General features: G+C 44.4%; 1 protein-coding gene across 1 annotated transcript in view; it reads left to right on the top strand.

The window, feature by feature from the left end:
* The window catches only part of ACVR2B (activin A receptor type 2B), a 165648-nt gene that overhangs the window by 125587 nt on the left and 13742 nt on the right, over positions 1-26319 (top strand). Inside the window, exons 4-7 of the mRNA XM_084859391.1 lie at positions 3012-3163; positions 6510-6653; positions 9375-9518; positions 17228-17376. Of these exons, the coding sequence (XP_084715517.1) occupies positions 3012-3163; positions 6510-6653; positions 9375-9518; positions 17228-17376 (589 nt within the window). The remainder of the gene's footprint in view (positions 1-3011; positions 3164-6509; positions 6654-9374; positions 9519-17227; positions 17377-26319) is intronic.

A 26319-nucleotide genomic window follows, 5' to 3' on the forward strand; every position in this document is an offset into this window, starting at 1 on the left:
ATTTGGTTGTACTTTCTTTGCTGCTGGTGTGGTAAGTACTTCTCATTGGTTCCTTGTCTTGATGTCCTCAACGTTTAAGCATAGGACCCTTCTTTAAAGTTAAGTAATGCCTCATTGTCTACTACAGGCATGAGGAACCTCTGGCCCATGGGGTTACATATCTAGCCTGGCAGTTTCTCTCTCTCCCCCCCCCCCCCCCCGGCAGGGAAAGCTCTCAGCAGCTGATAGGAGATAAGAGCTTTTCCCTGTTGAGCACTGGAAAAATCTCCCTTTCTCAAGGCTCAGCAGGGAAAAGTTCTTCCCTCTGATCAGCTGCTGATTGAAGATAATAGCTTTTCTCTGCTGAGCGCTGCAAAAGGCCCTGCCCACTCTGCCCTTAGCCACACCCACTTTGCTTTTGGCCACAGATGGAATGAAGCCCTCATGATCTTTGCCAAATTGGAACTCTGCCCTTAGACTGAAAAAGATTCACTATCCCTGATCTATTAGAATTCTTTTAAGGTTACCAACACCAACACGAATGTAGACGGGAGTGATCCAGTGGCCGTAATCAGGGGTGGAGTTCTTTCTCAAGACAAATGTAGGCTCCCATAGGTGATATGATATAACATTATTCCCTTGCTATTAAGCAAAGTGCCATCCAAGTGACGAGACCACCAATTCAGAAATTTGAGCCAACACGTGATGTCAAATTGTGGTTCTTCATGGGCCTTCATTCAGCATTAAGCACACAAGCCAAGAGTCAAGCCAAACAAATCTGAGGTGTTCTACAGCCTGTTGTAGTCTGTTTAATGGGGGGGATGGGGTGCACACATGCATGTATAACCTTTTGATTAGAATAAACATTTCAAAATTTAATATTTTATACAAATTTCTGTTGTTTCCTGTTAACCTAACACAAGTAAAAGGTTAAATATGGAGACCCCAAGATAATAATAACTAGGCTAGGCCCACCTTTTAGAATAACTAGGTAAGCCTGGGGAACCCAGGACCCCCAGAAAATAATAAAACTGGATTTCCCTGTAGATAAAGCTAAGGAAGCTTAGCAGCTTCAAAAAAGCAGAACCAGTGCTTTTTTGCAGGATTGGTTCTCAGCAAGGTATGGGGGAATTGCAGAGGCTGGATCTAGACAGGGCAAGTGCCAAAATCCGATCAAGCTTGTCCAAATAATCAAATCAGATGAGATAAGAATTCAAAACCAGAATCCCGTTGAAGTCCAAATCCAGTTAAAGCAGTCCAAAGTGAGCAGGGCAGGGAAACAAAGGAACACAAACATAGAGTAACTCTTGACCAGCTTCCTAGGAGCCCCTTTAGCTTCCTTGTGTAGAGTTGCTGGGAGGCTGGAGAAAACAAGAAAAGGAGCTTGTAGGACTTGAAATAAGGTCTACAGAGATGTTGGATGAGTGGATGGGAAAACTGTTAAAAGACAGCAGACAATGGATAGGGGGAGTGTTGCCACTAAGAAAGGGATTTAAAGAGTGAGTCCTGGCAAGGACCTGTATTGGTCTTGGTACTCCAAGTTGGGGTGGGCGGAAGGTAGATCTCCAGATGTTTGGGACTACAACTCTTAGAAGCCCCTGCCACTATGGCCAGTGGTCAAGAATGCTAGAAGTTGAAGTCCAAAACATCCGGAGATCTACTTTCTGCCCAACCTTGCTCTAAGTCATCCGTCTTCAACAAGTGGTCCTGACCTGTGGGTCGCACCAGCAGCAGCACCACTATACAAATATATGATAAAAAAATTAAGAGCTAGATCCCAAAATAGGTCCCACCTTGGGCTAAAGGTGGGCCCTGGTCTGAAAAGATTGAAGATAATTGCTCTAGCCTATTCATGAGTGAGGTGATGGTATAGTGAATAGGAGTGGAGGTAGAGCATTTTGTATGTTTAGGATTACAGCCCATAACCTAGGGATTGACAGCATCTGTATTTATTTATGATGTAATTGTATAGCTTGCCTTTCACTTTACGGTCCCAGAGCAGGGTACATGCACATTGATAAAACAATATAAAATGGCTTAAGACCACCATTAAATTCTCCATTCAAATCATAATCCAACAGCTTCATCCACTTCCAAATCCCTGGGTAAAGAGGTGTGTATTAATCTGCTGATGAAATGCATACAATGAAAATGGCAGACGCATCTCAACAGGGATGGAATTCTGTGATCTTGGGGCCACCATAGAAAAGGCCCTTTCGTGCCCTGCTGCCCCACAAATCTCCAAGGGTGGTGGTACTGATAACAAGGCCTCCCTTGCTGATCTTAACATCCAGGCTGGTGTATAGGGGCAGAAGTGCTCTTTCAGGTATTTCATATGTGACCCATATGCCATTCCCTATAGCCTGTAAGCTGCTGTAAAAATCCTGAATATTTGAGGTTTAATTTTCAGAATGAATTCTAGTCCTCATGGTTTTGGTAGTATGTGCAGATTATTGAGTAAACTGGAGTGGGAAATGAATCCACATCCTTTCAAAAATGTTTCCTCAGCCCATCTGATGACTTTGAAACATTTGGGATTTCTGAAGTGCAAACATCAAAAGAACAAGTGCTTGTTTACCCCCTGTGGTTTGTCAGCCACCACAGAAATATATGCACAGTTAATTACATAAAAATGAAATATTAGAATTAGCCTTCCATCTGTGATACATTTCCAGGATGCAGTCATTAAGGGTGCAATCCTATGCATGTTTAGACAGAAACATGGTTGGGGCATGTTGGGAGTTGTAGGACCTTTTTCTGTCAAAACATGCGTAGGATTGCACCCTCAATGGCTAGGCTAGCTGACTATCCTTGTGCCCAGTCCAAGCAACCAATCAACATTACAGAACTTTTCTTTGTTCAGAAGCTCTTTGCTTCTGCTTACCAGATGCTGGGGAGAGATGACAGCTGTCTCATGCACCATCATGACTTGAAGACAGAATGCTGGAGTAAATAGCGATTCATCTGAAGCAGCAAAACCATTCTTACTCTCTTCTAAAATCCTGAATGTTGCTGTCCTCTTCTCTTTCCAGTGGTCTACGAGCCACCGCCACCAACTCCCTCGCTGCTCAACATTCTGGTTTATTCTCTGCTTCCAATTATTGCCCTCTCCATTGCCATTCTCCTGGCCTTCTGGATGTACCGTCATCGCAAACCACCATATGGACATGTTGACATCAGCGAGGTATGCAAGAGGAATGGTGGATTCAGATAGCAAAACGCTTGCAGCTTCAGCAGGTTGGCCCTGGGCAGTGCTGGCTTGCCTGAAGTGGTCCAGTAAACTCCCATAATTACCAGGCTTTTTGCAAGCCTCAGACAGGAGCTGTCTAAAAGTGGTTGCAAAGCCATCATATATTAGGAAGACTCCCAGCTGTCATGTTCTACTGCCTATGCCAGCCTTCTCCAGTCAGCCGCCATCTGAATGTATTGAACTACATCTCCTGGCTGGGGGATGCTGGGAGTTGTAATCCAACACATCTGGATGGCACCATTTTGGGGAAGGCTGCCCTATGCCATGCCTGGTGCTTAATACAATACTCCCAATTCTTGTCCTGGGAGGAGAGAAAGTAGAAAAACGTGCATATAGGAAGCCGCCGCTTACTGAGTCAGACTATAGCTCCATCTAGCCTGGTATTGTGCACTCTGGCAGGCAGCAGGCTCAGGCAGAAATTATTAATGACCTTGATGTCAAATACCCTTTTAACTGGAGCGCCTGGGCATTGGGCCTGGGCTCTGGTGGATGCAAAAACATCTGTTCTTCCAGTAAGTTACAGACTCTCTCCATTCATTACCACATTAGTGAAAGAGGAGAGAGGGATGGCTCAGCTGACATATATTGCTTAGGAAAGATAATCTTGTCAAGGCAGTGAAAGTAGGATCTGTTACCTCTCCTACCCTGTCCTTTCATTTTGAGAACCATTACTCTATTAAGCATAGATTTACATAAATTGCCAGGCAAACGCAGGCTAACATGCATTATCTATTACTCTTAACAGCTTTTCTTTAAAGAGTGGTTTATATGGAAGTCCAAGTAGTCTCCCATTCAGAAACTGACCAGGCTGGAACCTTCTCAGCTGTCATAGTATATGAAAACCATGAATCCTCAGAACTTTCTTGGGCTGAGTGGAAGGTTACCTTTATGGGAATTTAGCCATGTAGGGAGGTGGCTGTCTGTTGCCTCCACCTATGTAGTTAAGAGACTTTGACCACTGATTTCAAAGAGTGTTAAAATCCACTCCATCCTGTGGGCAGATGCAGCTGGCGTGTTGATGGTTACTAGCTTAGCCCTTGTCTACTCAAGTAGCAGAGTGAAATGGCAGAGTCCAGCGGTGGTTGAATGGACTGTGCCATTTCAGACTGCAGGTGGGGGAATCACTTTCTTAATTCCCCCTTACACCTCTGCAAGTGAAAATGTAGCAGGGTGTAGCTTGAGTTAGAACCATGGTTTGCTAGTTTGTTTTAATTGCATATGGTTCTTTTGACATGAGAGTACATTCAAAAATGTCATCCCTTACCTGCTGTCAGGTGTAAAGCAGATGTTAGATGTCTTTAAAAAGTTAGACAGATTCACTGAGGGGAGGTCCACCAACAGCTATCAGTCATGATGGCTAAATGGAATCCCCACACACAGAAGCAGTGTAGATTCTGGGGGCAAAATACAGAGGAAGACCACATCTTCATGGCCTGCTTGTTAGCTTCCCAGACACATTTGACTGACACCATGTGGGATTTTTACCCTTCGCTTTTCAATGGTATATGAGCCACAGCCATATAGAACAATATTTTGTTCTGTTGTTCTAAAATGGCACTCTGCATTCCCCACAAACATAGCGAAAAAATGAAAAATAGGTTGAGGTAAGGCCAAGGAAATGTTAAAGCCAAAAAAACCTTGAACAATGCTGTTCAAAACTTCCGTGATTGCTGGAAAAAGGTCATTTAAGTTTGCTGATTTCCCACTTGAAAGCTTGTTTTTAGAGAAGTGAGCACATTAGCCTGATTTTACTTTTCAAAGTAATGCTTTTAGTTGGAATGATATGTGGTAAAAGGCCAAGCTAATTGAAGTCCAGGAAAATTTCATTGTTCTTGCCTCTGAAACAGACTTCGGGAGAAATAATACCCTAAACATCATTTTTTAAAGCTAGCATTGGCATTGTATGGATGGATACAATAGGATTAAGGCTATTGACCGGAATTGAGAGCAATGTATTACCTTCCTTTTCAAATGCAGGTTGAACAGTGTACCGTATTCATATATGTCAAGGCTAAACTTTGCAACAACAACACCCTTAAATTTGGGAGACTTGGGCCACTTCACACATATTTTTTTTAAGTGGTATGGCTAATAATGTAAAGCATGCACGCAACAAGCACATGCTTGCAAGTATTTATCATACAGGTACAGATCCCCTAAACATACACTGGGTTTGCTTCTCCATAATGTGTGAAACAACCCTTGACATCAAGCAGTAAATTTACTGGATGGCATCAAGTAAAACAGCAATGACCCACTTCATCCAGGGGTGGAGGCAGTCAGGGCAGGTCACTCCTTATCAGGGTGTGTGTGCACAGACCCCTGTTGCGCCTTATCAGGGTGTGTGTGCGCAGACCCCCATTGCAAGGAATAATATCATCATGGCCAACAAGCAGCTAAAGAGTCTGGTACTGCCAGGATTCCTTTTGCCCCCACTTAACTTCAAACACCGAAACATGCACAGACAAGAGGTTTCAGTCTACAGCTTTTAATTCATTACTTCACAGGGTCATACAGATGCAAATTCTCAGTGACTCTCAGTCTGCAAGGAAATGCCTTCAGGGGGTTCAAAAGGTAGTTACAAAAGCTGCCTGCTGTTTGAAGAGGAAGGCGGTCTCACTAGCCTAACTTAAGGTGGGGGAGGTCTCTCTCTCTCTCATGAGGCTTCTAAGTGCAGCTTTTCACACAAGGCCAATCGGGTAGACCATCTAAGTTCCGCCCCTACCGTCTCTCTGTTTGCTGTGCGCCTGTTTCTGGTGTCTATTAAATCAGACTCCCCAAACCCGCCTTCCCCTGTTCTCTGACTCTCACAGGGGTGTGTGTGTGTGTGTGTGTGTGTGTGTGAAGAGAGACCCTCATCCTCCACCAGCTGGACCTTTGAAACCTGAGGAGCCTGCCTAGCCATGTCTGGACTAGCCTGGGAAAATACCTCCCCCATGTCTGGCGGTTCTCCTTCAGAATTTGAACTACTGCCCCACTCCCTGTGCTCAGAAACACCCCTGACAGGTACTGCAGGCTGAAGGATTTGAGAGGTGCCCCTCCTAGCGTAAAATGAGACAATGCCTGATAGGCCTCCTAGGGGATCCTTCCCTAATTCAGCCCTGGGAGGGGCACCTGCCAGTTTAGCAGCAGCTCATGAGATACTCGTACACCACAGCCAACATGGGTTAGGGAGGGGCAGGGGCAGGCTACAGCCCACACACTGCCTGTTAGCCACCTCTGAAGTAAAAATACTTCCAACTCCAGCTTGTTCATATTATCATCCACATCTCATTCCTAGGACCCAGGTCCACCCCCACCTTCTCCACTGGTTGGACTTAAGCCATTGCAGTTGCTGGAGATCAAGGCTAGAGGGCGCTTTGGCTGTGTCTGGAAGGCTCAGCTGGTGAATGACTATGTAGCAGTGAAAATCTTCCCCATACAGGTGAGTGTGCGACTGTGAGTGCTGTTCAGAAATAATGGCTTCCCAACGGCAGTTTGGAGCATGGAATCCAAAGGTTCATATTCTAGGCTACTGGCAAGCTACTACTTTTAACAGGAGATGCATTTTTGAATTGGGCAAGGACTTCAGGATCAGCAGTATATATGCTGCCTGCTGACTCGGTCCAGCACAAACTAAGACAGTCAAAGGAGTATTTGACCCATTTTGGATGCAATGCTAAACCATTGTTTAGTGTTACATGAATGAGCTGCAGTGAATCTCAGGCCCATGTGGTCCACCTCCCCTCCCCTGCTGCAACTGCCAGGAGAAGATTGGAAGCACCTGCTTCCTGTTTTAAACTAACTGGAGTTTATTGTATGTCTGAATTTGGGGAAACTCTGCTTAGTTGAAACAAGCCAGGATCAAAATGTAGTTTATGATCCCAACTTGACAACAAATCATTGTTTAAGCTAACCAGTGTTCCCCCAAGTTTGGCTATAACTATAAATTCTGATTAGCTTAAAAGAGGAAGCAAATTAATTAACCCACAATTTGCTGCCATTACATGCAAACTGGGTCAGTATAAATCAGAGCCAAGCAGGGGGTTTGTAACTATGAGGGCCATGGCTTTCCCAGCCCTTTTGGAGACAGGGTGGGGTTGGGTGGCCGTACCAGTGTTGGTGGTGTTGGGATGCGGGGAACACAACACTGCTCTAGTTTAATGAAACTAGGAATTTGAAACATACTCTAAAATCAAGTTAGATTAAATGAATTCTACAATGTTAAACTTTCGACATTCCAGAACACTTCTCAAAATCCCTAGGCAAACAAGAACATTTTAATTTGGCACTGAAAAGAATACAGACTTGGTACCAATCATATCTTCCTTGGGAGGGCATTCCAAAGTCAGGGCACCACCACAGAAGAGGCCCTGTCTTTCTGTAGAGGCATAGTGTACTTCTCCCAATGACGGTACATAGAGAAGGGCTTCCTCTGAAGATCTCAATGCTTGGGCAGAATGGAATGGGAGGGAAGTGTTCCTTCAGCTATTTGGGCCGCTGGCCTTTTAGGGCTTTAAGGGTGATCCCCAGAACTTTGAATTGGGCACATTTTAAAACTATTTTTTGTATCTTGAAACTTTGGGCTGGGGTTAAAAGCAAGCAAACCACTAGAAGCAAATAGCAATTTCAGATAGGGTATCTGCAATTAGAGAATTGTTGAACCATTTATTTTAGAACAAGACTTTCTTTATGTGCAGTCAATTTGTTTCCTTGGTTCCTTCACCCTAATGTTACTTCTTGGCTTATCCTAAAAGTACTTATTTCTAAAGTTTCTACAAACTTGTATTCAGCTGAAGCAGAAAATGGAATACCACTGAGCACCTCGTTTGCACTGTGGTGAGCCATTGGTGGGAAATATTCAGCACTGAGCCGTTGATAGTGCCAGTGACGTGGTGCTGAAGGAGTCCATGCTTTCTTGCCCATCGCTGATTGATGGACAAAACCAGATAAATGGGGGAGGGAGGTGGAGGAAGGAAAAATAATTCAAGGATATGCATCCAGATTTTATGTTCCTGCAAATTGCTTCTGCGTAGATTTTCAGCTTGTGTTTTGAGAGTTCTCATGACCTGGATTATCAAGCAGAGAAGCATATATACTTCTGGAAGATGACTGTGGGTATAGCTACATTACAAATTATATATTTGGTTTTGTACCAGTTTAGTCACCATGGCTTTTTCCCAAAGGATGCTGGGAGTTGGAGTTTGATGAAGATGCTGGGAATTCTCTGTTAGAGTCCCAAAGAATCCCCCCCGCCGACCACCACAGGACGACAATGTGCAAGATTCCCTGTGAGAGTGGGAATGATAGTTGAAGTGGTTTTAAGTCTGCAGTATAGCAATACCCTGAGAAATATTTAGACACTGTGACTTATTATTTAATCCTCCATAATTTGTTTGCCATCGTGGATTTAAGGGAGGAGATTTCCATGTCATCTGTTTAGGCCAGCTCTGACTAACTGGTGGGATATTTTATCCTAAACCAGATTAGAAAGATGTAACTGTTAAGAGTATACACAAAAGGTTTGAACCTGGTTAACGTCTGCACGGTCCTTGTTCTTTTTTGTGCTTCCATTGAAAACATTTAGCTAAGGTTTATAGAAATATATTATTCAGAAATAAGCTCCATTGACTTCAATGGGGCTCAGTCTAAGGTAAGTGTGTATAAGATTGCAACCTTATTTATTAATGACTATACAACACTTCCTTAGTTGTCTTTCTTTCTTTTTGAGGCTGTGGATACATGGAAAACATTTTTAGGAAACAACATTTTTCTTACTTCTCTCCAGCTTCTAGTGAAGTGAGATGGCTAAACCTCTCCAACTGATGCTTCAATTTTGTGAGAATATTTGTAACATAAGAAAAGTGAGCTGGATTAGACTAAAGGCCATACTTTACTGTTGAAGCTACCATCCGAGCAAGCCAACTATGAGATGCAAACACACCCAAGTTCTGTGAAATGGTGGGGTGGCAGGGAGGACTAGTGATCTCTAACAGACATTCTCAGCACCTTGCCAAACTTTAATTCCCTCAGTTTTGGGGTAGGACATTAATTGTTACAATTTGATAGCATCATGAATTCACAGGAATAGCACTACTCACAATATGGGATTCTCTATTTTTCTAACCACTTCTCTTCCCCACACCCATACTGCTCTCCTCCATAGGATAAACAATCCTGGCAGAGTGAGAGGGAGATTTTCAGCACCCCAGGCATGAAGCATGAAAATCTTTTGCAGTTTATTGCTGCAGAGAAGCGAGGAACAAACCTGGAGACAGAACTGTGGCTGATCACAGCTTTCCATGACAAGGTAACAGACCCTTGAAAACGTTGCCATCTTGATAGCGGTAGAAGGACCTGAAGCAAACTGAAGTAAAAACAGTTCACCCTCCCACACACACCTGTTGCCCCTTGCAGGGCAACAGGCCAGGAAAGAGAGCTAGGCCAGGAAAGGCCCCATTCTGTCTGGTCCCCAGGAATATTGGAGTTCCTCCACCCTGTGGGGAGATATAGGATATAAGCAAAGAAGGAGGAAGACGATGTCAGAGTCTTCACCTAGTTATCCATTCATTCATTGCAAGATCCTCCTGTATGTGGGTAGAGCTTGAGATGCACACATTAGCCAGAAAATTGTAAGTGGGAGCCACAGTAGCACTCACAGTTCTTATCATCAGTTTTTACCTTTGTGCTACAATTAAGGCTACTGAGCCCAGAGCTTTTTGAATCTCATGTGTTCTGTTGCATCTCTGTTGCAGAACCCAGAGTCAGAGAGACCACGGAGTGAAGGAAAAAGAGATTCTTTATTTAACGCGCGGGCTTAAGGCTGGAATCGTTTCCAAAGAGCCAGAAGCCCTGATTTACATTAGCACATTGGTTTTATAGACATTGTGACACATATGAAATGGCTCCTCCTCTCCCTCCCGCATGGGGTTGCAATCCTCAACATTTCTTCTCTTAGCACTATTGTTTATAATACAAGAACTGGGTTATAGGGTAGCCATGATAAGGAGAGAACAGAAGAGAACAGCAGAGAACAAGATATACAACTGTATGACCTTTGACAAGATAAGGAATTCCTGTGTCTCGTCAGCTTACAACAATATATTCAAGGGAGAAAGAGCTCAGCAAGAACATGAAGCATGAGACTGCATGAGGCTACTTAGTCTGACCCCTGATATGGCTGCTACATTCCCCCCTTAAATGCATAATTTCATTACAATTATAGCATTACTGATAACTATACAAAGCTTTTTGTGACATACATATTACTTAGCCTCTTGTTGGGCTATTAGAGCATAGAGGGCAGCAGTTTTATTAGCTGAGACATAAAACAGATTGGTTAAACAGCGCATAAGACAAGGAACGCAGAGACATAACAGAACTTTTATGAACAATACTGGTAGAATTAGGATGAACAATGCTTTTAAGCCAGCTAAGATCTGGAAGCCAAGGGGTTAACTAATTGAGCTAATTGTTTTGTCTTATTGTTTCGTTAGCTACTATATTGTGCAGCTTGTTGATCTGTTCATCTACAGCATTGCCATTATCAGTTAAGTTAAAACAACAGAGCTTTTGGTGTGTCTCACAACTTAAATGATGAAGAAGGAAGAGGTAATCTATACCAGCTCTATTTTCTAGAACTGCACCTCTTAGATCACGCAACTCTTTATTTAACAATGACAATGCTTGTGAGGTGGCATTTATGCTTTTGGCTAAGCTGCAAGCTAACCGGTTGATTTCCAGACCATCAGCCACGGCTAAACCTGGAACCTTAACCAGTGACATTGCTAAGGCCAATTTTTCTGAGTCAGAATATAACTGCACATGACTATTACAATTTTTAGTTAGTTGGAGTGCTCGAGGCTGCCGTTGACGGATTTTCTCGGGCTACAGGGGAAGAATTGGCACCAGTTCAATTGGCGGCTGAGGCAACATGGGTGGTTATCAGACAAGTTGGCAGGAATCAATGACCAAGTGCGGGAATTACATGTCTAAAACCATCCATGAGGCAAAAGTATGTGGGCATCATTAAAAGATATGTTTTGAATTTTATTACAGTGGAAGGGGGCCAGGGATAGCTTTGTATTTTCTGGAAAAAATTTTGAGAATTAAGCATTCGTGCACACGTAGCATTTGTTTCAGCAATGATGGGGGTGCATAGAGTGAACTCTGTAGGGGGTAGGATCTTTGCAACCACGCCCCAATTAGCATTTTGGGAATAAGTTAAACTTACACCATAAACTTTTAACATGGTATCTTTTTGAATTTTCCCAGGATGTCTACAGACAGGTATTAAGCAAGAGCTAATAAGCCTGTCTGCAGGTATACCTTTTGGCAAACAAAAATGTTTTACTCTAGTGATGTTAGCCAGGTGAAGCCAGTAATTATCAGCAAATCACTGGGACAAACTTCTTTTTCCAAGGGCAGACCCCCCTTTTTGCACCTTATTAAGGAAACACAATGCAACACTACTAACACTACAACACGCATGTTTGATCTTCTTTGGGATCTGACCGTACGCTGGGCAGCTATTCACCTGGCAAGCTGCAGTAGGGTCTAGTCCCCTTCTTTAATTCTCCAGTTGCAGGTCTGACCGTACGCAGGGGGACAGTTTCCCGGTGTGTCCACAGTAAGGTCTAGCCTGAGTCTTCTTACTGCTTTTTCAGAATGATTTTTAAAGGATTTTCAGGATTTCTGTTTATGGTCTACTTTCCCCCTCTCGCTCTCTTGACTCGTGTCCAATGTATCCAGGGTTTAACTCTAGCTGCTTTCATAGCTGCGGGGGTGGAAAGTATGACAGTTCTGAGTTCTTTCCATCTGGGAGTCAAAGGGTTATTTTTTCCTCTTTAACTCATACTTTAACTCTTGGTTGGAAAGGATGAGCTTCTGTGATGGGAATGGCTTATTTTTTTAAGACAAAGCGGCGCTGGGCTTGAAGAACTTTGCTCAGTGTTTGGACTTCTTGTTTAAGGCTAACGTTTGCTTGCTTTTGATGCTGCTCCAGTGTCAATTATGAAGTCAATGTCACGGCCCCTCACAGTCAATGTCACGGCCCTTCTCAAGCTGTCTCCCTCTTCGCCCATTCTGGCCTCTTTGGTTTTTTTTCCTTTGTGTATTTGATTTATTTTATTTGGGCATTCATGCCACTAATGTCCATCTTGTCCACACTGGGCACACTGGTTCTTTTTTTAAGAATCTTCTGCCTCTGCCGGGTCTTCTTCTTTTTTTTTTTTTCGTTTACGTCTTCTTGGGCCTCTGGGTCAAGGGGGGTGTACTGGCGATAGGCATTTGAAAGACGCTCCAAGTACGCTCTGGGGCCTTGGTGGCACCTTGCAGCACTTTAGACACTTTGGTCATATTAACTGACTTCTTCATACCTGCTTTCATGGCTTTTAACAGCAGGGTTTGATACTGGGTGAGGCGCTCTAGCCCAACTTGTGTTTTGGGATTCCAGCAGGGGGGGGTTACTTACAAGGAGACTTTATTGGGTAACTTACAGCACACAGGCGTACTTAATTTTTGGATCAGACAGCTTCTCTGAACCACGAGCTATTGCACTAAATGGGTTTTTATACTATACATGTTACCCATAACACTAGCAAGCATTTTCAGCATAGGCTAGAAGTGTTTGGTTCTCAGGCACAGCTTCCTGTAAACAACTTCGCTTCCCAAAGTGCTTGATAACACTTTTTATTTATTAGTATGGGAAGACAAATTTTTTCTCTTTTTTTTGCTTTCTTTTTCTTTGCTGATCTGCCTGTATTGCAGATCATGTTTCAAACTTTTTATATAAAACTTTCTGCTCCATGCACCAGCCTTGTCTCTTTATTTGTCTTTTTCAAGTTAAACTTACTCACTTAAACCTTTCTGCCTTACACTAGTCCCAATGACACACATTTGGGATAGGCTCTTCTTCTCCTTCTAGTTACATTTTCTTCATCTTAAAGAACTATTACATTATTGTGGCTACTTTACCCCAGGTAATAAGCTCCAGGCACAATCAGCTGCTTTTAATTTATCCTGGGGGCAACTATGGCCACGCTTCTTTTTTTACAAATGTTTTTTCTTTGCCTTTTGCCTTTTCTTTTTCTCTCTTCTCTATCTGTCTTCTACTTTCTCTATTCTTTCTTTTCTACTTGCTTTTGTCTTTTCTCTTCGTTATCCATTGGGAACCACACTTAGTATCATTTGGAGTTGCAACTAACACTAATCTGCAAATATCACATATATTTTATGATATTTAAGAAATCATAAAATATACACAACAAACTTTTTCTGCAATTTAACACAATGAATGGAAAACACTTCTTTCATGGTAAGGCATGATGGAGCAGATCCAGCAATCATACTGGTCTTCTGGCTGAAAGCTCAGGGCTCATTAAAATCAAGGGACGGGCATACCCACACACGCAGAGTTCTAGGTCACCATTTTTGCATCGGCAACTCTATGCTGCATGAGTTCTGGCAGAAGGAAATCTAAAAGTCACAGATCAAACTCAGCCTGCTGTACACTGAGCTGACTACAAACATAGACACACGGTCCACAGCGATGAGAGTTCAAGTTTATCAAAAGCTTCATAGCACTGTCCATGGCAAGTTTGTGACAATTTAAAATTTTAGTTCATGTGCAGAGTGTCTCTAAAAAGCCTAGATGATGATGGAGGCAAACAGTGAAGGCTCTGGGCAATGAAGATGCGATGTTTCCAGCAAAGGCTCTCTACTTTTGCATGAGTTTAAAAAGGGAAAGTGTGGCCCTACACCCCTTCTGACAGACAAGGGCCTTTAACTTTTTAGCAAGGCTTCTGTTTAAACAGAGCGGCACAGCTCAGCTCTCTAGCCATGATGCTTTAACTTGGGCAACTCCTCTGTAAATTTTATTTTACTTCTGTCAGGTTCTCTCACAGACATTTTAAAAACTTACTCTTTTTTTTTCTCTTCTAACCTGGTACACGAAAGCACTGAAACACTGAGTGCCGAAACTCAGGACGCTGGGGGGTGATGGGCATCGCTTTATACTTGCATTTTTCAGGCAGCCATTAATCTTCGGGGAGACGGTGGGGTGATTTGCAGGACTTCAAAGGCAAGCTTCTCAGTTTGTTTGTATTTGTAAATCCCAAGCTCAAAACAGGACACGATGAGGTACAGGGCCACCAAATTCTTGCTTTGGCACGGGCAACAAATAACTCGGGTTAGCTTTCTTCGCTGGGGTCTCAAACAGGAAAACAGTCTTAATTTAAAGTTGTAACATCACTGACAGCGTCAGCCAGCCAGCTACACAGATCTCATTGTTTTTTAAGACAGTTGCTCCAATATCTTCTTTTCTTCTCAATCAGGTTGGGTCTCCCAGCTTACACAGTTTATTGCAGCTTCCAGGAGCATGGCAGTAGCGTGATTTTGGCTTGGCCAGGAACATGCTGTCTGGTTTATCGGTCTCTTTAGCACACACACTTAGGCAGTGTAACACTGGACACTCAAATCAGTGAGATTTCTTCATTGCAGGGAATCCCACGGCAAAAGCTTAATGGTTACGCTCTTCAGAAATCATATAGCTGATGGTCAGTAGCTACAGGCTCTATGCAATTTTAACACAGTTCAAAGCTAAACACGGTTACCTTGACAGAGATCTTCAACATGGTCTTTCTGCTTCATTCTGCTTTGGGACAGTCTTATGGCACACTTTTCACTCGAAGAGGGGTCTAGCCTGTGCTCTGGGGGCTGATTCTTCACCTTTATTTTCTATTTTGCCTTCATCTTCTGGGTCTTCATTTTCAGTTTCCATTTCTTAGGGATTTCATCTCAATTAGGCGAGGTGATGATGTTGCACAACTCAGAACGTTGTGGGCAATTTTCCTGCCCCCCCTCTCTCGGCGCGCTAGGCTAACAGCTACTTCTTTGGCCTCACACTCTCACGCTCCCACGCTTTGTTAAAAGCCAGACTGTCCTGCAACATTTTTCTAATTAACAGCCTCAGATCTTGTTTTTTTTCCTCTCAGCTCGACCTTGAGCTTTTTGCTGTTTTCTCTTTCTATTCTGAATCTTTTTTAAAAAAACCTTTTTCCTTCTTTGTTTGACATACATCTCAAGGGGGTGCAAGGTTTGCTTCCCCCACCACCCATAGCCTCCCTCCTAAATTGAAGACAGACACAATTAGGGAATGGGAATTGGTCAGTGAGTAAGGGGTCTCACTGGCCGACACAAGAGGATTTTTCACATCACGCACTTTGCTACTGGCCTGGGCACCCGGACGGTCAACGGTATGCTTCAGAAACCGCAGTAGCCACTCACACAATCATCAATCTCTCCACTACATCCATATGTCCCTGCCACCCACTTTTCCCACTTTTTACCAGAGCGGAAAACGGCTTCCCCAGCTTCCTCAGCTTCCTACTGAGTACTGGCGTGCTAGGTACTGGCGCCCACTCGGGGGTGTGATCAGGCCCCCCTTCTACCCGCAAGGAGTAGGTTCTTTTGTATACGTATACCACCAACACTGACCTTCTTCATAAGGCGGGGCCCTCTTTTTTTCTGCCCAGTGGCCTTTCTCCCTAAAGGCGGGGCCCTCTTTTTCCCATATACTTGCCTTTCTCCTGAAGGCTTCCAATGTGGGTTTCAACTCAATTGCAGCTGCGATACAGGCAGGGCTCAAGTTCCTTCCTCCGCTTCCCAAGGTTCTCTTGCTGCTCGCTGCCGTTTGGGCGATCCCAGTGCAGGCTTTCTCCCATTCACTCGACAAAAAGGTCGGTGGCGCCAAGAAAGGGAGGCATGCGCCGAGCTCGTCTTCCCGGTGCGGCGATCAAGAGCAGGCAACTGCCACCTGTCTGGCTCAGAGCCTGCCACATCCGAGTCACGGCACCATTTATGTTGCAGAACCCAGAGTCAGAGAGACCACGGAGTGAAGGAAAAAGAGATTCTTTATTTAACGCGCGGGCTTAAGGCTGGAATCGTTTCCAAAGAGCCAGAAGCCCTGATTTACATTAGCACATTGGTTTTATAGACATTGTGACACATATGAAATGGCTCCTCCTCTCCCTCCCGCATGGGGTTGCAATCCTCAACATTTCTTCTCTTAGCACTATTGTTTATAATACAAGAACTGGGTTATAGGGTAGCCATGATAAGGAGAGAACAGAAGAGAACAGCAGAGAACAAGATATACAACTGTATGACCTTTGACAAGATAAGGAATTCCTGTGTCTCGTCAGCTTACAACAATATATTCAAGGGAGAAAGAGCTCAGCAAGAACATGAAGCATGAGACTGCATGAGGCTACTTAGTCTGACCCCTGATATGGCTGCTACAACTTCACCTCATGAAAACACAACATTCTCCCCTTTAAAAAAAGAAAAGAAAAGGAAGTATCAAGGAAGTTTGAGAAACGAGTCAAGTGATATCCTCAGGCCTTGGAAATCGCTGAGACTTCATATAGGGAGCTCTATAGCTGTCCCTTGCTGAGCTCCTGGTTCCTTGCCCTTGGTGCCTCTGCTCCAAGCCGTTCTTTTCTTTGCTATTTAGTGATTCATGCTATTACAAATGGAACAACAAGAACAAGGACCACGAAACATTATCAGAATTATGGAACTTACAAAAATCTAGGCAAATTCACTTAATGTATACTGTCTGAGCTTTGCAAATAATTTGGGAATTCTTTGCAAAGAATTGTAAATAATTTGGGAACAAAGAATGTTCTACTCCCGGGAAATCCTTTCTGGGTTTTGTTGCCTTCAATCTTTACAGACCCAGGATCACTTTAATCTCAGCCTGTATCATGGACCACTTTTATTTTTTAAAAACATTTTCTGTCTACGTTTACCATCTTTGCCTGCCTGTTGATGTTTTATGTGAAATTCACTTTGTTCAGTGGGGCTTACTCCCAGGAAAGTGTGCTTAGGATTGTAACCTTAAAAGTGCTTCACTTTGCCTGCGTTGTGTCCATTGCAAACTTAAATGTGCTTTATCACTAACTAGCTACAATTAGGGTCTCTGGCAAAATTTGATGCATCATGTTGTATTTCTTCTAGGGTTCTCTAACTGACTACCTGAAGGGGAACATTATCAGTTGGAATGAACTCTGTCATGTGGCGGAAACAATGGCTCGTGGACTCTCTTACCTGCATGAAGATGTCCCTTGGTGTAAAGGCGAAGGACACAAGCCTGCTATAGCACACAGGTGAGGTCCTTATTTGTAGCCGATCACACCACAGGCCCGGAGGAAACATAACACTCTGCATCCATGGAGTAATGTTGGGAATGTCAAACCGGTTCTATACTAGGGGAAGATCTTAGTTCATTTGCAGAGCAGACAGAAAGTCCCTGCTTCAACCCACAATAATCTCCGGCCAAAACAATAACGTATTTGGTAGAGACTCTGGAAGGTCATTGTCAGTCAGAACAGACAGCACGGACAGCAGGAGGGATGGCGCCATGGGAGAGCACATGCTTGGCATGCAGAAGGTCCCAGTTTAGACCCTGGCATCTCCAGTTAAAAAGGAAATCCAGTGGCACTGCTGTAAAAGACCTTAGAAGAGTCACTGCTAGTCAGAGTAGACCAAAGATGGGGAATTTGTGGCCCCCCAGATGTTGTTGTACTGCAACTCCCATTAGCCTTAGCCAGCATTTTAGCTAGGCAGGCATTTTTGCCTGCCTATCTGAGGCGGTGGGGAGGAGGAGGCTGGGGAGGGCTGAGGATACGGCATAAGCCACCCTTTCCCGCTCTGCCCACTGGCATGCCCCCTTGCCCTTCCCTCCTTGTGACCTCTCCCAGGTGACAAGGTCACCTTTGTGACTTTGGAGAGGTAGCCGGTGTGGTTCTCTCCACGCTGACTGCGAGGGGGAGGGGTAGGGGTCACGGAGCTTGGATTCCTGGATCCAAGGTTGGAGCGCTGTCTCCAGCCTCGGATCTAGGAATGTGAAGCATCCTATGGCCCCCCAGACTCTGTTTAGGGACCATAGGATTGCTGTCTTATTTGCTTTTACTGTAACTTTTGTAGTTTATATTTTGATTTATTGTACACTGCTCCGATATCTCACAACGTGCAGTGGATTGCAAATTCTATATTAAATAAATAAGTACCTAGCAATATCCCTGTTCTGAATATGCAGTTTCCACATAGCTGTCATAGCTAATACCTGTTGCTAAACCTATCCAGCCATGAATTTGTCCCATACTCCTTTAAAGCCATTTAAGTTAGTGGTCATGCCCACATTTTCTCTCTCCATGTTCCATTGTGGCTTCACAATTTCATAAACCTCTGTTATGCTCTTCTGCTCCCTTAGTTTCCCCATCCCGTTAAACTGGAAGCTTCACACAGTTTAACCTTTGCTTAAAGCAAAGGGGCTTCAATCCTCTTGTTCAGTCGTTTAGTCGTGTCCGACTCTTCGTGACCCCATGGACCATAGCACGCCAGGCCTTCCTGTCCTCCGCTCTCTCCCGGAGGGTGCTCAAGTTCATATTCATTGCATTGGTGATGCTATCTAGCCATCTCATCCTCTGCCGTCCCCTTCTCCTTTTGTCTTCAATCTTTCCCAGCATCAGGGTCTTTTCCAGGGAGTTTTCTCTTCGCATTAGGTGGCCAAAATATTGGAGCTTCAGCTTCAGTATCTGTCCTTCCAATGAGCACTCAGGGTTGATTTCCTTTAGGATGGACTGATTTGACCTCCTTGCAGTCCAGGGGACTCGTAAGAGTCTTCTCCAGCACCACAGTTCGAACGCATCAATTCTTCGGCGCTCATCCTTCCTTATAGTCCAGCTCTCACAGCCATACGTTGCTACTGGGAAAACCACAACTTTGATTATACGAACCTTTGTCAGCAAGGTGATGTCTCTGCTTCTTACTATGCTGTCTAGGTTTGCCATAGCTTTCCTCCCAAGGAGCAAGTGTCTTTTAATTTCATGGCTACAGTCACCGTCTGTGGTGATCTTGGAGCCCAAGAAAATAAAATCTGTCACTGCTTCCATTTCTTCCCCTTCTATATGTCAGGAAGTGATGGGGCCAGATGCCATGATCTTCGTTTTTTTAATGCTGAGTTTCAAACCAGCTTTTGCACTCTGCACTTTCACCCTCAACAAGAGGCTCTTTAGATCCTCTTCGCTTTCTGCCATTAGGGTGGTATCGTCTGCGTATCTGAGGTTGTTGATAATTCTCCCGGCAATCTTAATTCCGACCTGTGATTCATCCAGCCCGGCATTTCTCATGATGTACTCCGCATATAAATTAAATAAGCGGGGTGACAATATACAGCGTTGTCGTACTCCTTTCCCAATTTGGAAGCAATCAGTTGTTCCATGTCCGGTTCTTACTGTTGTTTCTTGACCCTCGTACAGGTTTCTCAGGAGACAGGTAAGGTGGTCTGGTACTCCCATCTCTTTAAGAATTTGCCAGAGTTTGTTGTGAGCCACACAATCAAAGGCTTTAGTGTGGTCAGTGAAGCAGAAATAGATGTTTTTCTGGAATTCTCTTGCTTTCTCCATGATCCAGGGAATGTTGGCGATTTGATCTCTAGTTCCTCTGCCTCTTTGAAACCCCGCTAGTATTTCTGGTAGTTCTCGGTTCACATGCTGCTGAAGCCTGGCTTGTAGGATTTTGAGCATCACCTTGCTGGCATGTGAAATGAGCGCAATTGTACGGTAGTTTGAACACTCTTTGGCGTTGCCCTTCTTTGGAATTGGAATGTAAATTGACCTTTTCCAGTCTTGTGGCCACTGTGGAGTGTTCCAAATTTGTTGGCATAATGAGTCCAGCACTTTAACAGCATCATCTTTTAGGATTTTAAATAGCTCAGCTGGAATACTGTCATCTCCGCTAGCTTTGTAGTTAGTAAAGCTTCCTAAGGCCCAGTTAACTTTACTCTCTAGGATGTCCGGCTCCAGTTCAGTGACTGCACTATCATGGCTATCAGGGACATTCAGATTTTTCCTGTATAGTTCTTCTGTGTATTCTTGCCACCTCTTCTTAATCTCATCTGCTTCTGTTAGGTCCCTGCCTTCTTTGTCCTTTATCATGCCTGTCTTTGCACAAAACTTTCCCTTGATATCTCCGATTTTCTTGAAGAGCTCTCTAGTCTTTCCCATTCTGTTGTTTTCCTCGATTTCTTTGCATTGTTCATTTAAGAAGGCCTTCTTGTCTCTCCTTGCTATTCTCTGGAACTCTGCATTCAGCTGGATATATCTTCCCCTTTCTCCCTTGCTTTTCGCTTCCCTTCTTTCCTCAGCCACTTGTAAAGCCTCATCAGACAGCCTCTTTGCTTTCTTGCATTTCTTTTTCTTTGGGATACATTGAGTTGCTGCCTCCTGAACAATGTTACGGACCTCCATCCATAGTTCCTCGGGCATATTGCCCCTTTTGTTCACACATCTTTGTATTGTTTGAAGCCACAGGAAGAACTAATCAAAGGAAGATCTTTTTCCTGCTGAATGATAGGGACACGTTCGTTACCTAAAGGACTGCAGTCTTTACAGCCTTTAGAACTGTCCCCCCACCCATGCAAAAAAAGAAAAGAAACAACAACAACACCCCCCCCCCCAACCCTCTGGAAAGCCTTTGCATAGAGAAATGTAATATACTGTATGGGGAATTTGTGGTCTGACAGTAATATTGAAAACCTAGGAACATAAGGAAACTCCCTTATACCAGGTCAAGTCATGGATCCATCTAGCCCACTACTATTTATTCAGAGATGGGGAATGATGGCCTTTCAGATGTTGCTGGATTGCAACTCCCATCATCCCTCACCATTGGCCAGGAAATGCTTGCCTGAAAAGAAAAGTCTTCAGCAAATGTTTTCTTTTCAGGCAAACATTTCCTGACTGATAAGTATATTCCAGCCACTGTTTTATTGATAAAGAGCACAATCCTATTGGATATGCCCTTGATACATGAAAGCCTCTGAACACGGAGGCTTATGAATATCCAGTGCAGAGCGGATGCTCTGCAAATCAGGTGCATGCCTGATTTCCATTCGAAGGGTATTCTGTAGGATGGAAGCCCCCACACTAAAGCCCGTTCTCCTGGTGGTTTTGAAACAGATCTCCAATCTATGTGGGAACACAAGGAGTGCCTCTTCAGAAGGCTTCAGTGATCAAGCAAGATGAGATGGGAGAAGGGAGAACTTATAAGATTTGGAGGTCCACCCACCACCTACTGCCACACTACCTGGCCAGGCAGCCCATAGCCAGCACCTGGCTGGGCAGGCAAGCAGCAGCAGCACCCGATGGCTGTAGCCTCCTACAGACTGAAGCCAGGCCAGATGGGTCGGTGGCCTTGGGTGGTCTCAGACGTAATTCTTGGCACAATTCTGCAAGACTTGGCAAAACCTCGTGAGAGTTGGTAGAGTCTCATGAGCCTCGGCTAAATCTTGTGAGACCTCTGGTGAGACATAGGGCCTGTACAGGAGCCCCATGCGGCTCGATCCCAGTGTGCCGCCAAACACTGCTCAGTTGGGTTCTGGCTACGGACCGCCTGGTGAGGCAGTGGTTACTACTAGCCTTTTCTGTTGATTGAATTGTGGCATCTGACACTTGGATACTGAGAAATAGATTTCGGCCCAAGCCTAGGGATGCCCCCGTTTCTCACAAGACGCTGGGGAACAGACAAAAAGGGGAGCTACCCACTCTCCTTGCCCTGCCCTGCCTGCATGTCTCCCAGAGGCATTTGACTAGCTGCTCCCTTTTTGGACAGCAAGGCAGTTCTTCTGTTCCTTTGATCCAATGGTCTGGACCTCCCATTCCATGACTTGGCTCTTGAATTTCTGGATAGATCTTTCCACACAATCATTTCTTAGGCGGTCACATAGAAGACAGCTTCCAACAAAGTAGGTTTCGTGCACATGCAGGCAAGGAGAATTGTTCCAGAAGCCCATCATTGGATGCAAAATGTTTTGTCAAAACTGGCTCTTGTGGAGTGAGTGAATGAATGATCTCGTGAGAGTTGGCGAAATCTTGTGAGACTTCGGGCAGTGCTTGGGGGGCCAGTATATAAGGCCTCCCCCCATGTGGCCCAAGCTTAGTCTGCCTGCAACTCTTGTGTAGTGCCCTTGCCCAACCAAAGAGCGGATTTGGTATGTATGTATGTAACGGGGTTTGGACTCGATGGCCTTGTAGGCCCCTTCCAACCCTTCTATTCTGTGACTATTCTATGATTTCCATCCCTTTAAATACTTCATTGCTAGGCTGAGGATGCAAAACAACCTAGGAGCTAAGCATACATCTTTGGTAGTCTTCCACCTGTGCCTAAACAACCACACTTAAAGCTAAGGGCAGAGATATGTGGTATGGTTAGCCTGGAGAGGAGAAGACTGAGGAGGGATATGATAGTCCTCTTCAGATACCTGAAGGGCTGTCACGTAGAAGGGGCAAAGACTCGTCCACTGCTCCCCCAAAGGGCAGGAGTGGATCCAATGGGTTGAAGCTACAGGAGCGTAGATTTTGGTTGAACCTTAGGAGAAACTTCTTAACATTAAGAGCAGTTCAGCAATGTCACCAGTTGCGTAGCAGGCTGGCTGGCTCCTTGGAGAGCTCCTTGAGAGTTCTAACTGACACTGGAGCGGATGCACCACCCCACTGACATTGGAGCCACCAGCCTGCACTGGCTGGCTCTCTCTTGTCGGAGGTCTTCAAGCAGAGGCAGGGCAGTCTTCTGTTGGGGATGCTCTAGCTCTGGATTTCCTGCATCGAGCAGGAAGTTGGGCCAGATGGACTACGCTTCTTCTGTGGTAATGAGAAAGCTCACTGAGCCCTCCTTGTCATGCACCTTTACTGGACTGGTGTTGCTGCTTCCACAACTGAACCTGCACTAGTCTGGATATGGATATGTATGTATGTAAAGGTTTCCATCCACATGCTTTGTCCTGACACTCTGTTGACGCACCATACGGGCAATAGACCTCCCCAGAGGCTGTGCTTTACTTGCAGGCTATATAAACATGGCATCAAGGACAAACGACATGAGGAGATACCTTTACACATACCTGGACCAGCATGGGAGTTCTGTGGAGGCCTTGTTGGTAAAGGTGCAGATAAAGAGGGCGAGAGCAGAAAGCACTTTCTAGGGCAGGGATGGGCAACTTGTGAACCTCCAAATGTTTTGGCTTGCAACTCCCATCAGCCCTAGCTGGCATCGCCAATGATGAGGGTAGAACACATCCATCCCTGCATAACATCAATTTATTTATTTATTTTTAAAACGACTGTTCCGCCTGTCAACAAGGTTTCAAGTCAGCTGGAAAAAAGGAATTGTTAAAACATTCTTAACATTGAAAAAACAAAATATCCAAAAATAAAAGCAACTAGGTAATACTAAGCAACTAAGAGAGCCAGTGTGGTGTAGTGGCTAGAGTGTTGGACTGGGAGCCGGGAGATCCGGGTTCTAGTCCCCACTCAGCCATGGAAGCTCACTGGGTGACTTTGGGCCAGTCACAGACTCTCAGCCCAACCTACCTCACAGGATTGTTGTGAGGATAAAATGGAGAGGAGGAGGATAATTTAAGCCGCCTTGGGTTCCTTGCAAGAGGAAAAAAGGCGAGATAGAAATAAATAAATAAACACATAAATAAATAAATAAAAATAATACTTAAAAAAAAACATTAGGACAATGGAAGCAGGAAAACAATCCATGGGAGACTAATATTGTCTTCACCTGCTGCCACCCACCTCACCTCCTGAAGGCAGCAACACCCAGAGAAGAGCCTCTGGAACAGATCTTAGGGAAAGCAGGTTCTTTGGGAAGCAAATGGTCCTACACATATCGAAGAACTCTGCAGATTACAAGAACAAGTGTAGTACTGATTGTGACTTCACTCTAGTGCCTGCTTGGTGTGTTTGTAATAACGGCTGTCATTCTGGAGGAGGCAAAGCAAGGGGAAGAAAATGTATTGCCACCTAGCTATTTATCCAGAATGAAAGACGTCTGCACATACATACGCTCGATTCAAAGCTGTAGAGGCAATCAGTGAGTCAGTGTCATCCAGAGAATAGATAGTTGACCTTGAACTCAAGGAGACATGAGTCCAGGTTCTTTCTCTGTCATAGAGTCATTGTGCCATCTCAATCAATTTACTGTCTCTGAGCAAATGGGGTACCTAAAATGTTAATTGATTAACCTCAGGCAGAACAACAACATGTCAGGTGGTGCTTTATATAAAGTGCACGCCTCCACAATGCATTGTGAGCACAAGAAATACTTTTAGCTTAAGTTTGGTTAGCTGGCTTGTGTGGGTCCACTCCTGATGTTACCTCTGACACTGAAGCAAAGAGATAAAGAAAGGGGGGAAATGGTGAGGGAGAAACACACTTCTCTCTAGTAAGATCTGCTTGGTGCTTGCTGCAAAGGGAACTATAATATGAACAAAGATATATCACCTGTACATGAAGCCCAGATACTGGTTTCATTTTGCTTATTGTAGTGTAAACCCACTGGCTGAACTATTCAAACTGTTCGAAGAAGTGAAAGGAAGTTGTACAACAGCCTTCCCTAGCCAGGTGCCCTCTAGATGTGTTGTCCCCAGTCAGTTTGACCAGCATGTTGGCTGTGGGTGATAGGAGTTGTAGTCCAATCATCTGGAAGGCATCCGGTTGGGGAAGTCTGTTGCTGATATAATGGACAAGAGATATTAAAAAGAAAGAAGTGTGGTGACAGGGGACTGAAATGGGTACATGAGGAAACTGTGAGGAATATAGATGTAGTTCTTGATCACATTTATACCTAACTCTTCCTCCAAGGACCTCAGGATAGCATAGATGGAGGTATCACATTTTATCCTCACACCAGCCCTGAAATGGTGAATTTTTCCCAAGGACACCCAGTGAGCTTTATGTCTGAGCATGGATTTGAAACAAGGTCATAGGAACATAGGAAGCAGCCATATATTGACCATGGGTCCATCTTGCCCAGTACTGTCAACACTGAATGGCAGTGGCTCTCCAGGATTTCAGGCAGGTTTTTTTGCCAGCCCTACCTGGAGATGCTGTGGATTGAACGTGGGACCTCCTGCATGCAAAGGATGTGTTTTACCACACAGCCACGGTCCCTCCCCCAGTCCAAACCCAGTGCTCTATGTAGTATACCACCCTAGCTGCCTTATATCACTTCTCTACGTGAGGAACCTATTGAAACACAGGAATAAAAGGCTAACGCAAGTGATGGCTTATCTCCCTTCTGTCCCCATCAGTTTCAAATAAATCTTTCCCAAATGTTCTCAAGCTACCCCTGAGGCTGTTGTTTCTTTGTATAGCATTTCTAGGGCTGAAGGCCCTAAAAGATTCACACAAAGGCTTGGAAACTGTAGGTCATGCAAGTTAAGATTTAGACTACTCGTAGATAGGAATAGCTTCTCTGCGTGTGAGCCTTGCACAGTTTGCAGCCTAAAGATAAGCCAGAGGTGAGGACCACACTTGGAATACTATGCACACTTCTAGTCACTGCACCTAAAGAAGGATACTGCAGAGCTGGAAAAGAGTAAGCAACATGATCAAGGGGCTGGAGCAACTCCCTTATGAGGAAAGGTTACAATGTATGGGACTATTTAGCTTAGAGAAAAGGTGACTGTGGGGAGAAATTATAGAGGTGTATATGCACAGTGTGGAGGAAGTGGATAGGGAGACATTTTTCTCTGTCTCTCGTAATACTAGAACTCTGGGTTATCCCATGAAGCTGATTGGTGGGAGATTCAGGACAGATAAAAGGAAGGGCTTTACACAGCACATAGTTAAACTACCAAATTCAGTATCACAAGATGCAGTGTTGGCCACCAACTTAGAATTAGAGAATTAGACAAATTCATAGAGAATGCGGCTATCAATGGCCATTAATTATGATGGCTATATACTACCTCCAGTATCAGAGGTGGTATGCCTTTGAATACAAGTTGCTGGGGAACATAAGTAGTAGGGTGCTATTACACTCATGTTCTGCTTGTGGGCTTTCCATGGGCACCTGGTTGGCCGCTGTGGGAACAGAACTCTGGACTAGATAGGCCTTTTGTCTGATCCAGCAGGACTCGTCTTAACGTTCTTAACCTGTGGCCCTCCAGATGTTGTTGGATTCCAATCCTATCTGCCCCAGCCATCATGGTCAGTCATCAGGAATGATGGGAGTTGTAGTCCGACAATACCTGGAAG

The sequence above is a fragment of the Heloderma suspectum genome, chromosome 5 (genome assembly GCF_057233095.1).
Source record: "Heloderma suspectum isolate Gila_16-S chromosome 5, 16-S_ref, whole genome shotgun sequence".
Classification (NCBI taxonomy): Eukaryota; Metazoa; Chordata; class Lepidosauria; order Squamata; family Helodermatidae; genus Heloderma; species Heloderma suspectum.